At 40.4% G+C, this 13,605-nt stretch overlaps 1 protein-coding gene across 1 annotated transcript in view; it reads right to left on the bottom strand.

The window, feature by feature from the left end:
- Positions 1-13,605, bottom strand: part of Nbas (NBAS subunit of NRZ tethering complex) — a 327,757-nt gene that overhangs the window by 248,261 nt on the left and 65,891 nt on the right. Inside the window, exons 13-17 of the mRNA XM_075984028.1 lie at positions 11,591-11,654; positions 7,606-7,799; positions 6,061-6,318; positions 4,747-4,872; positions 2,540-2,691 (exon numbers count right to left, since the gene is read on the bottom strand). Of these exons, the coding sequence (XP_075840143.1) occupies positions 2,540-2,691; positions 4,747-4,872; positions 6,061-6,318; positions 7,606-7,799; positions 11,591-11,654 (794 nt within the window). The remainder of the gene's footprint in view (positions 1-2,539; positions 2,692-4,746; positions 4,873-6,060; positions 6,319-7,605; positions 7,800-11,590; positions 11,655-13,605) is intronic.

Genomic DNA, 13,605 nt, shown 5'->3' with positions numbered 1-13,605 from the left:
CGGCAGAATTGTCCACACAGGAGTGACTTTCTTAGGAAACTTTAGATCACAGTACCTTTCCACACTGTGTATTGATTAACTCAAGATACTTCCCCACCATGTGACATGATTCTGACATTTGTGATGAGAACACTTGTAGTAATAAGGGCGGCGGGGCTGCGTCCCCAACACCCCAGCCGCCTGCTCGGCTAGCTTTTGCCCCGAAATAACAACACACAAACTGTATTCATTTAAACACTGCTTGGCCCTTTAGCTTTAGCCCTTACGGCTAATTCTGATATACCGATCAACCCATCTCTAATAATCTGTGAGCACCGGTCTTACCGGGAAGATTCTAGGTCGGAGCTTCATCGCTTGCGTCTGCCCGGGAGCGGGGCATGGCGTCTCTCTGAGGCGTCTGCTCCCGAGAGGAGAGCTGTGGAGTCTGAGCTCACTTCCTCTTCCTCCCAGAGTTCTGTTCTGTTTACTCCTCCCACCTATCTTCTAACCAATGAGGACCAAGCAGTTTCTTTTTATTTAACCAATGACCTTCCTCCATCAAACACTGGCATCGTCTTTTGTATTTTTCCTGAACTATATACATTACTATGTGAACTCCAAAGCTCATTCCTTGAACCTGGTCATGATTTTGTTCCTCTCAAACAACCTCCCACCTCCGTTCCCCTTTCCCGTCCTTCTGCTCTGGGACCCACTGTTCCTCTCACTGGCTAAGAGAGCTCAGTTCTTCTCTCCTGCACATGGGAGCTAAGTCCACATGCAGCATCAGTTACCTCACTCAGCCTTGTGACTGACACTCAGTTCCATTTACCTTGCTACAAATAACAAGCCTTTGTCCCCTCTTTTCTATGATTTATTTATGTCATGTTATTTGTATGTATGAGTGCCTGCATCTACCTATGTGTACCATGAACACACCTGGTACCTGTGGAGGCCAGAAGAGACCATCAGATCCCTAGAACTGAAGTTACAAGCAGTTCTAAGACACCATTTGCATCTGAGAACCAAACCCAGGTCATCTACTAAAGCAGTAAGCACTCATCTATTTGTGATTTGAAGACTAGTTGTGTGTGTGTGTGTGTGCGCGCACATGCGCACGCACGAGCGCGCACACACACGTTCCTGAGCACATGTGATTGGATCCCCTGAAACTAGAGTTAAAGGCCATTGTGAGGTATACAGTGTGCATGCTGGGAACCCAGTTTAGGACCTCTGCACATCAGTGAGTGTGTATGGCGTGCATGCTGGGAACCAAGCTCAGGATCTCTGCACAGCAGTGAGTGCTCTTAACCACTGAGTCATTCCTTCAGCCCCCAGCTTTCTGACTGTTATGGCCAAAATAATGATTCTAGTATTCTATTGTGTGAATGTGCCGCACTTTCTTTATCTGCTTATTTATAGATAGACATCTTAGTTGATTCCATGTCTCAGCAACTGTGAACAATGTGGTTTTAAATAGGGGTATACATTTTCATTTCCTTTTTATAAATATACACTAACAGAATTACTAGATCATCTGGTATTTCTCTTCTGTAATTCTTGAGGAACCTATATTTCATTTTCTATGGTGGTTATATCAATTTACATTCTCCCTAAAATTGCATAAGAGTTTTTCTTTCTCAGTGTCACTAACACTTGCTATTTTTATAACAACCATTATAACTAGATTTAAATAATAAGTTATGTGATTTTGATTTGCATTTCATAGATAGGAATATCACATGATTTATGATCTTAACAGAGTAAAAAAATGTTAGTCTCATTAAAATGCTTTAATTATCAGGTATATACTATCATTTATATCTCAATGAAGTCCCAAATGTTGTGTAAGCAATAGCTTATCCAACAATTTAACACTATTATTATATTACTAACTAGCACTTAGTGTTAAATGTCTGTGGGTACTTTCTTTTTTATTATTTTATTTTTTATTACTTTAAAAATAATACCAATCAAATTTGCCACTTCCTCCCACTTCCCTCCCACTCCCCCCACCCATTTTTCCCCCCAACTCCCTCCAGTCCTAAGAGAGGGCAAAGCACCCTGCCCTGTGGGAAGTCAAAGGCCCTCCCGACTACATCCAGGCTGAGCAAAGTATGCATCCAAAGAGAATAGGATCCCCAAAAGCCAGTACATGCAGTAGAGATAAATTCCAGTGCCATTGTCATTGGCCCCTCAGTCTGCCCCAACTGTCAACCACATTCAGAGGGACCAGTTTGATCCCATGCTTGTTCATTCCCAGTCCACGTGGAGTTGGTGAGCTCCAGGTAACCACTAAAAGTATTTAGTAGGACTCCACAGGCTGACATGTGAAGCCAACCCTGTTGGTGCCACAAGCCCCAGCATTTAGTGAGTATGTATGGAGCGTGATGTGCCCTTAGCACCAAACCACCACCGGCAAATATATGTGACCGAAAGAAAAGCAAGCCCTGGCCAACTGCAACAGCTTCAACAGTGTGCCTTTATAGCTACCTGGCCCAATGCCTCAGCTGACCTTTGCTCCACATCAACTTTGTGGTGAGCATAAATCGCCAAAACTAACCTGCCATCGTCCGCCCCCTTCCCTATCGCCACGAGAGCCTCCAGGTCGGTGCCTTTCAAGCCATACTGTAGCAGCTCCTTGGCAGCATCCACATTTTCAGGAACCCTCTCCAAACACTCATGGAGAACCCAGGACCGCTTCTTTATTTTGCTCTACATACAAAGAAAAATACACAGGAATTTAACAACAGATGGCATCATATAAAACCAGATGACTGCTATCTGGAATTATAGGTAATAACTAGATAATTATAGATAATAACTAGACCTTTTGTATTAGGGTCACTAAAGAACTTGGTCCTAGGTAGCTCCTTGATGACGATCTAAAAACCACAAACTCAGTTCACTATTGGTGAATGCAACTGGATATGGGAGGTGTGAGTCCAAGCAGCATTCAGGATTTTTAGTTTGTTTGTTTAAACTTTTCATACAATATACTCATCATATTGTTTCTCCATCCCCAACTCCTTCCAGATGCTCCAGACTCCCCTACCAACTCAGCTCCGTGTCTTTCTGTGTTTGTCTCTCCAAAGGTGATGGGAACCAATAAGAAAAAGTACCAAAATGAAAACACTACGTGGAAAAAAAAAAAGTGTAGTCCTTTACGTGTTGAACAACTACTGCTGGGCGTGGCCTGCCCTGGAGTGTCATTGATACACTTAGTGGTGCCACAGGAACTACTGCTGGGCGTGGCCTGCCCTGGAGTGTCATTGATACACTTAGTGGTGCCACAGGAACTACTGCTGGGCGTGGCCTGCCCTGGAGTGTCATTGATACACTTAGTGGTGCCACAGGAACTACTGCTGGGCGTGGCCTGCCCTGGAGTGTCATTGATACACTTAGTGGTGCCACAGGAACTACTGCTGGGCGTGGCTTGCCCTGGAGTGTCATTGATACACTTAGTGACATCCATAAGAAAAAACTGATTTTCCCTTTCCCATCAGGTATAAGTTACAAATAGCTTCTTGGTTAGGGGTGGGACCTTGTGTCTACTTCCTTCTCAGTGCTAAGATCCTGTGTGGTTTGGACCTGTGTGGGACTTGTGCATGTCTGCGAGTTCACACATGAATCAGACTTGCTGTGTCTAGAAGAACCTTAGTTCCCTAATCTTCTACCTCCTTACAGCCTTCCTCTTCCTCTTCTACACAGATACTTGAGTCTGAGCCCAAGCCGAGAATGGTGACAACTATGGGTCCCTGGCAGAGAACAGCTCTGGTGATCAGTGGGAGTCACAAAGGAATAGACATGGGTTAGAAGAAAAGGCTGGAAGGTGTGGAGAAAGAACTGGGGATGGGTGGTGGCCTTGGGTCCACACCAAGAAATTTGCACCTGCATCATTCTGTTTAACTCTGATGAGCCACAGTGAAACACAAAGCTCTCTTACCCTTTTCTAGAAGTATAAAAAATGATCTTTTGTAGCTGCCTCTAGATTGTGTTCTGGTTGTACAGAAGAGAATATAAAGTTCAGGAGTAAAATCAGGTATTTTCCAGAGTGGAAAACATACTTAGCCTCAAAACAGAACTACAAGAGCACCATGTACCGTGGTTACATCTTAATTTGACTGTGAGGTCAAACTCATATCATACAAAATCATGGTAAGCTGTTCTTTAAAAAGTTATTCTTGCCAATACTGGCCATTGTCTCTACCAACTTGCCAAATCTGACCTATATCCTGCTTCTGGGGCATGTACTGCTTGCTAGGACTTAAACTTTCTGAACCCCACCTCAACTTACTGGCACCCAGGCAGGAGCCGGCCAGCTTCTCTCCCCATCTCAAATCATTAGAGATCAGTGAGGTCCAAAACAATCCTAGAACATCTTTCCATGCAATCTGTCCCAACTGTTCTTCTCCTAAATGAAGCCTCTTGGTGTGAAGGTTCCTTCAAGTTCTCTTCACCTCTTTATCATTAATCTCTGGTTAGCAGAAATGCAAATCTCATCACTGAGATTCTCCTAATGGTTCTTAAGTAGGTCCTGACCAATGAAGAGAAATTCAATAATGGAAATAATCACAGAGATGACTGGTTTATTGGAAAGTGTACATTTCATATCTATAGCATCAAAATCCTGCTGCAGAAAAAAGATGTTCTGACAATTTTTCCAAGGTAGCACTTCTTTACAAAAATTAGCAGTGTGAAATACTCTATAAACAAAAGATAATCCATAAATATTAATTTCATCAAGTTACCACAAATATTGACACATACCAAGTAATTCTGAATTGAAGCAATGTTGACAGCTGACTTCCTCCACTGCCTCTGATAGACAAGGTCGGTATCCAGGCCGTACGTGTGAGCCAAAGACAAGGCTTTTTCATACTCTTCACTTTCAATCTTTGTCAAAGAAACAGACATGAATTACCCATGAGGCTGTTCTGGTTAGAGGAAGGGTCAAGACAGTCACGTGACCTATGCGACAAGTTATGAATGCACATGCAATGTTACCAGAAGCACCTAGAATTCTAAGAAGCAGCTAAGTCTCCTGACTTCCTTTTGCACTTTAACAAATATGATAAAAGTTTTAGCTTATACAGTCAAATGGTCACAAAACTGAGACCAGAGTAGGCAGTAGTCTGGTTCAGATCAACATCATTTAAACAATTGCCAGAGCACAGCGAGTCATTCTGAGAGGTGGTGTTGGCCACACAGGCTTCCAGGGCAGCTGCTGAATGCTTCCCTCACCATCTGTGATGTAGTAGAGAGCTGTACCTAAGGGCAGGTAAGAGGGACAACTGAAAACACAAAGAGGTAGCAAAAACCTCAGGGTAGGACCAATGATGGCTCAGTGGGTAAAGATGCTTGGCGCCAAGTCTGACAACTTAAATTTAATCATAGTGGAAAAAGAGAACTGAATCCTGCACGTTGTCCTCTGACCTTCAAATATGCACCATGGAACCACTCAAACACACACACACACACACACACACACACACACACACACACACACACACACGCTAAATAAATTAAATAAATAAATGTAATGAAAAAATTTAGGCCACAAAGTGGATAACTAAACAGCGTGAATTGTTTTCTTGTGTGTGTGTGTGTGTGTGTGTGTGTGTGTGTGTGTGTGTGTGTAAGGCACACATGCTTGCAGGCCAAAACAAGATAAATATCTTCTTCAGTTGCTTTCTACCTTACACACTAAGGCAAGGTCTCTCACTTGAACTCAGAGCTCATGGATTCAACTATTCTAGCTAACTGGCTTGGGGATTCCAGCTTCACCTCAGGAGCACTGAGTTCCATGCAGACTGCATGCCCACCAGGCATTAAACTGAATGCTGGCATGTGAACTCTGACCTCATGCTTAGTCCTCTGGGCTATCTTCCAGCCCCTGAGTTCTGTATCCATTGCTTTGATTCTGATTACTCAGTTAGAAAGAAGGCATCATTCTAAAAGCTTACAGAACTGGTATTTCTAACGTGTCAGAGACGACATGCACATGCCCTCCTTGAATTTCTTTTCTTATTGAAATAGTATAGCTCTGCAATAAACACAGCAAGGAGCAGCAGGATGGCTCACCTTTCTCTGATAAAGCTCCTCAGGAGTTGTGGAGCGCAGACTCACAAGGCGGTAGTTCTTAGTAATAGCTCGCGGCCGTTTCCTTGGAGGTGCAAACCTCTCCATCTCTGTCACTAAGTAAAGACCTTGTTTGACGTAACCAAAATAGCGAGCCTTGGCAGACATGTCATGATCAGAGTCAGAATCCTCTTCTCCTTCATCTTCTTCCCCAGCCCTCATCTCCACACGAGATCGTTTGGGGGCAAGTTTAATTTCACACTAAATTGAAAAGAGAGATGTAAAATTAATTATAGGAAACAAAAGACAGATTTTTAAGAGGCAATGAAAAACTTAATTTAATTATACTCTGGTTTGATTCATTATGTGTCATTCACAACGGATCCAAAGGAAACAAAGAAAATCAAAGGCCTAAAATATACACATTTATATGGTTTCCAAATCTTTAAAGCTGAAAACCACTTTTAAAACAGGACATTAATATAAATATCTATAACTAGTTCACAGAAGTAAAAAATTAGAAATATGAGTTTCTTTAACTTTTAATATGTCTGTACTTGCCGTAGAAAAACAAGAAGATAATTTAGAAAATGGCACGAAGGTATTTATTTTTGTTGCCAGGAACAATCTTAGGATATCCCTGCCCACCAGTTTCACAAATGCTGAGGGTGAAGGGCTGATTGGTGAAGGGCTGGTTGCTAGGACAATTCCACTGAGACTTAATAGAACTGGGTTGATATTGAATCCATGGTTTTCTGTAAGGAAGATCTTTGATTGGATGATAAACTTCAGACCTAAGAATGCCTTTCACTGTGCCCGCAGAAGTAAAGCTGCAAAAGACTGCACCCCTGAAAGAAATAAGAACTCTAAACAAGCAAATGCAGCTATAGAGAAACAGCCTTGCTGAACAGTGGAGCCGCATGCCTTTAATCCCAGCACTCAGAAGGCAGAAGCAGGTGGACCTCTGTGAGTTCGAGGCCAGCCTGGTGTACAAGAGCTAGTTCCAGGACAGGCTCCAAAGCTACAGAGAAACTTTTTTTTCCCAAAAAAAAAAAAACAGAAAGAAAGAAAGAAAAGAAAACGAGAGAGAGAGAGAGAGAGAGAGAGAGAGAGAGAGAGAGAGAGAGAAAGAAAGAAAAAAGAAAGAGTCTCTACTTTCAACTCTTTCACAATAACAACTTTTTTCTGAAAGGAAAAAACTTTAGGTTACCATACTTAGAAGAAATAATAATATAAACATTAAGTAGTTCCTAACCAGGAAGTAATGATAGCATTCTACATTTTCAAATGATTCATCCCAGAGATAAAGAAAAATCTATCATGTCCAGCAAAGATGAAATGTTTTAAAGGAAACAAAATTGCTATAAATGTTCTTTATTCTCTTAGCAATGCAATGCATTTGATTCATGGTGATGGGGTTTATCACATTAGACTCAATATTTTATTTCAATAACAGCCTTCTATTCCAACAGAGAACAGTATCACACACAATTAAAAAGCCAAATAGTCAGTTTAGTGCCCATGTATTCTCAAAGAGAGAAAGCTCACCTCCAAACTTAAGAAACCCCCATCGTGGGTAGCAGTGACTTGTGGGGACGGCTCAAACCATTCACAAGATTTTCCCAGTAAATTCTTCAAGGTTTTCGCTGATGAGACAGTTAATGCACCAGAGCACCGAGCCAAGGTCACTGCGCCATCTGCCCACCAATTGACATCAATCAGTGGGTAGAAGGACTCTTTATCTAGAGGGAGAGAAGCTGTGAGTACATCTGCAAACGTGGTTTAAGTGCAAAACACTTAACGTAATATTTTAAACTCCAAGCTATTTCATATTTGGGGACTTCAAAGATGCCTTAAAAAAGGAAGAAAAAAAAATAAACCTGAAACCATCCTTCAAATTCTTACCCAGGTAAAGATAGAAAAGGTACAGTAATTCATTCAAGAAATGCCTAAGTGGCAATGACCAGGCAAAGCTATAAAGCTATAAAAGAAAGCAAAGAAAGGTCTTCTCTTCAAAACAAAGACACACAGTTGTCAACTGGAGTTCAGTGCTGAACTCTTCCTTAGCATTTGTAAGACCCTGGGTTGGAAACCAAGGGGCAGGGGTGTGGGGACACGACACAGGACAGCACACAATTCATCAAAGACATAATTATATACTCAAGAAAGAGATAGACAACCATTTTCAGCATAGTAAATTGAGAAGTAGAGGTATATAAATCTTAGAGATACAATGTTATAAAAGATCTTTTAAAATGTATTCCTATCACTTTCAGAGACATTTAAAAATCAAAAATGAATAATATTAAAAAATAACAGCTTCCAGGGAGATATGCTCCTAAACATTTAATTAACAGAGAAAAAAATTCAATAAAGAATTCTGATAATAAAATGAATTATGGTTTACCAAACTGAGGGATTTAAAAGGAAATGTAATGATATTTTGTTATGATTTCATAGCACATTTTTAATGATGATTATTCCACAATGGATATGATATTGCTTAACGATGACGCCTATAAGAGTAAGTCATAATATTTAAAGCATGCTTAAACTCAAAAAGAGAAGATATTTAAAATATACTTAAACTCAAAAAGAAAAGATGTTTAAACTAGTTAGTCAGACTGAAAAACACTCACTAATTAAAAGGGGGGGGGGCGACCCTAACACATTTCTTCAGATGGAAGCCTCAGACAGTTTGTTTAAATTAGAAGTTTCTAGAATCATGCTTGCATCTGGGGCTTATGTTCCAAGCAGGTGGAATTTAAAAAAAAAGAAAAAAGAAAAGAAAAAAACTACTACATTCAGATAGCAACAAAAAAGAAAAATAAATAAATGATCATGACTTCAAATGCAGGAACGCTGGGAAATGATGAAGCAACAAAACATAAACACCATGTGCCAGAAGGGGAAAGAAGACATAAATGACGGCAGAGACAGCCTAGTCAATCAAAGTACAGCAGAATAAAGGAAAGGCATGAGGGCAGCTACAGTCCCAAAGAAACCTGAACTGAAAACCAACCAACTCCGTTACATATTGTATTCAAGATGCTAAAGCTAACACACAAACAATATGAAAAGTTACAAGAATTAAAACTTCACTCTCAAAGGCAAAAAACAGAACTCCTGTCCAACCTCTGAGCAGAAGAAAGCAGAATGGAACAAAGAGATGTGTGAAGGCCTGGAAATAAATAGCTGCCAGCTGTGACTACTCCATCCAATAAAGTTATCTTTAAAAAAATCAATAGAGAAAAGAAGGCATTTCAAGGTAAGTGTCAACTGAAAAAATTCCTAAGTACCTAGCCAGCTCTGCAGAAGGTACTTAATGGAGGCCTACACATAAGGGCAGCTTTAATCATAAGAGCATAGGAAAGAGTAAATTTCATGAGAGGAAGAGAAGAATAAAAGAAAAAGAATCAGCCATGTCCAACTCAGGAAATCCCTGAAATGAACAAAGGGAGAAAGAAAAAGCCAACAATAATCGGACCAACTAGGTGAGTAACCCACAAAACCACACAAATCAGCACACCACTACTAATAACAAAAACAGAGATACAGGCAGAACAGATGGTTCAGTGGTTAAGAGCACAGGCTTCTCTTCCAAAGGACCCAGGTTCAGTTCTCAGCACTCACATGGCAGCTCACAACTGTCTGTAACTTCAGTTCTGAGACATCGACAGCTTCACACAGACACACATGCAGGCAGAACACTAATGTACATACAATAAAAATAAATAAATCATTCTAAAAAAGACTAAAGATAAATGGCCATAACTTTTCAATTAAAAACTCAGTTGCTGGTTGGAGTAAGAGCCAAGATGTATCATTTGGTTGTCTAAAAAACACATCTCATATAAAAGGCTGAAAATACTATAATCCAAAACAAGCAAGAGGAACTATACCCAAATCTGATAAAGGGGACATCGAGTCCAAATTCGTCAAAGAAATTTTTAAGAGACTACTATATACTAATAATGGAAACAATCCATGCAGAATATGCAAAAGTTATAAGTACATGAACTGAACATTAGTGAACACAACTTCAAAAATAAAACTATTAGACAATAAACAGATGAGACAGGTCCAGATTCAACAATATGCTATTTTAATACCTCACTAAATCAACAGACAGATCATCCACACACACCCCTTCAAAACCAATTAATACATAAACTTCAGAGTCAAACTTCACCATATCGAATAGATTGAACAGACATCTAAATACATTCCACCTCACATCTCTGGAATAGGCATTCTTCTCAACAGCCCATGGAGCTGTCTCTAAAATAGATTATGTATTAGGTTACAAAACAAATCTTATCAAAAACGAAAACAAGAAATAAAATCATCTCCAGCTGACCTGAGCTGGAGCTCATGGACTCTGGACTAACAGCTGGGGAGCCTGCATTGGACTGAACTAGGCCTCTGCACGTGGGGAACAGTTGTGTAGCTTGGTCTGTTTGTGGGGCTTCCAGCATAGGAACCAGATGGCGCATGCGCTGGCTATTTGGAGCCCGTTCCCTATGATGATATATCTTGCTCAGCCTTGAAACAGGGGGTAGGGGTTTGGTCCTGCTTTAACTTGAAAAGCCAGGCTTTGTTGACTTACCCTCTCTGAGGAGTGGGTGGGGGGTGGAGAGAGACAGTGAAGGGGGAACAAGAGGAAAGGAAGGAGGGTGAACTGTAGTTGGAATGTAAAATAAATTAAAACAATAAAATAAAAAAGAAAAGAAAAATAATAAAGTTTATAAAACTTAAAATAAAACCATCTCTTGCATCTTATTCGATCATGGTATAGTAAGGGAGATTTCAACAGCTGGGAAACCAAAGAAACCACAGAATCCACAGACTGAGCGTTCCTGAAGGATAAGCACACCACTAAAGAAATTAGGAAGGAAATTTTTTAAATTCCTAGAATTACATAAAAATAAAAGCACAACTTAGAATCTTTGAGATCCAGCAAAGGTGGTTTTTATTAAAATGAAAGTTTATAGCTATAAGCTTTTGCATGTGCACTCAGAGTGATCTCAGATAAACAAGAGGGAATGTTATTAAAGTCTCGGGGAAAAGAACAGCAGCAAACGCCTCCCATCATGCCAGAATTAGCCTGACACCAAATCACAGTAAGGATGGACAAAAGAGAAAACTGTAAACTGAAGTTCTTAATAAAGTACTTGCAAACCAAATTCAATAGCCCATGAAAAAGATCATATATCTAGAGCAAAAAAGTCAAAGGAGCTCTCATTTCTTTAGTTTCAATCTACTATTTAAAAATTACTTTCACTTAATAGTATATCTTGCTCACTTTACAAAACAAATTATTTCAAATATGAAAGTGTATATAAATTTAGAGAGAAAAACCTAGCAAACAAAGAAAAACTTAAAAAAAAAACACACACATGCCTTGCTATAATTCTTTGGTAATTCCAAGGTGACGCAGGAGAGTCTAGAGGCTTTTTATATCTAAAGAATACGTAAGTGATAAAAGGGGACATGTAAAGCTGTGACAGACATAATTCTTACACGCACTCACCTTTTATTTTCTTCCTCTTCTCAGGAGATGACCTCCAATCAGGATTAAGTTCATCGTGCCCCGGCTAAATAAAAACATTTGTGCTGAATTTATTTTAAGTCAAACATGTAAAATAAATATATAAAATAAAGAACAATATAATATATAAAATAAACAAGAAGTTCCCCAAGACCCAGGAAATTTTCTTTGTTTTTTTGTTTTGTTTTGTTTGTTGTTGTTGTTTTGGGTTTTTGTTGGGTTTTTTTTTTTTTTGGTTTTTTTTGAATTTTCGAGACAGGGTTTCTCCGTAGCTTTTGGTTCCTGTCCTAGAACTAGCTCTTGTAGACCAGGCCTGCCTCTGCCTCCCGAGTGCTGGGATTAAAGGCGTGCGCCACCACCGCCCGGCAAGGAAATTTTCACAATTGAAAAAAAAGTGTGGAAATGAAGTTTGCCCTTGCTCTCTGTTCCCCGGCATAGCAGTGAGGGGAAACAAATGTCACTGCCCTTAGTGCTCACAGGCAGGAACTGTGTGCCTCAATATGCATACAAGATAAGTCAGAAAGTAGACAACCAAAACAAATGAAAGCTAGACACACCGCTGGTTTATTCTATGTGCATGTCCTCACACTAGGACCATGTAATCTAAGCAGATGAATATGCCGAGGGCAGGAGCACCTGGTGCTCACAAGCCACAAGGAAGCCCACCCCAGATCACCTGCTCTTAGAACTCCATGGACACAGTCTAAGAAACAGCCTTGCTTCCCTTCTTTTGTATCTGTTGGAGCTGAGAACATTAACACCGCACCCCAAGGTACATCACCTTACAATGGTGACTTCGAACTGACAAACACCTAAAGCAATGTGTCTCTGACCTTCTCCTGCTCTATCCCAGCCCATTACTCTCCCCAAAAGGGAGTCACAGGAACCAGAAATCCTCTCCCACAAGGAGGTCAGAAAATTAGGGCTCCTACTCCAAAGAGAGCCATGCATCCTACAAGGTTCTTCACCTATAATGACTCTCTTGCCACTGGGTCTAATCACACATATCTGTGGTGGAGGATGCTGACAGAAAGACCACAAAGGATGACAGAGAGTCCATGCGGGCCTTGCCTGTGGCCTATTACTACTAGATTACAACCTTTGTGTCCAATCACAATTCTGCATGGCTGTCCTGACAGTTATCAATCATCACCCTTATTCCACTCCCACAGTTTCTGGCACCTAGTGTTTGTCAGCAGAGAAACTGACTTGCTCTAAGACCTCAGGATGAGGTGGATGAGATCCTGGAAGTACTAACAAAAACCAACAAAAAAGAGAATTAAATAAATAGGATCTGCTCTCCAGAATCTGCCTACAGAACCTGTTAGACAACAGAAAACCAATATTTTTTTTTCTTTCCAAATACAGCTCATTTTCCCTCCCTTGCAAGAGAAAGTCACTGATTAACAAAATGTGCTGTGCCTTTCTCTTAGGGACTGACCTTTTGTTATCCAGGTCTGTGTGGCCCTGTGTACACGCCCCAGGGAGGTGAAGAATCTACCTTTCTGCCCCACCTCTCTCTACTTTGTGTCTGTAAAAAGCAAATACACAGCGCTTTGCAGTACAGCAGTGGTCAAAACAGATGGTCTTCTAAGAACATGGTCATGTTGTGCTTACAGACCAGCTAAATTGCCAGAATGAACTAAAACAATGTTTTCTTAGATCTAAGGATTTTATTTCCTGATTTTTTTTAACCACTAGAATCAGTCTCAGCCTCTCACAGAACAGGAGCAATATTTCAAGTGTGTATTCACTGTACAAATATTTATTAGTGTTTAATATGCAAAGCCCAAGGAAAAGCTTCGAGTGAGATGTGCGTAGTGCTGACTCACAAGAGTCCACAGTTTAGTGAAGTTGTGAAAACAGCTGTGGGCTCTAACAAGATTAATCACACAAGCTCCCATCTTCCCACTTGTCCTTCATGGATTCATCATTTAACAAAATTAGTCTAACACCTACTCTGTATCAAAGAGAAATACAATCAAAATGAAAACGAT

Source organism: Microtus pennsylvanicus, chromosome 8, assembly GCF_037038515.1.
Source record: "Microtus pennsylvanicus isolate mMicPen1 chromosome 8, mMicPen1.hap1, whole genome shotgun sequence".
Lineage (NCBI taxonomy): Eukaryota > Metazoa > Chordata > Mammalia > Rodentia > Cricetidae > Microtus > Microtus pennsylvanicus.
Note: the sequence above shows the minus strand (reverse complement) of the source record. Positions and strands in the feature narration are given on the sequence as shown.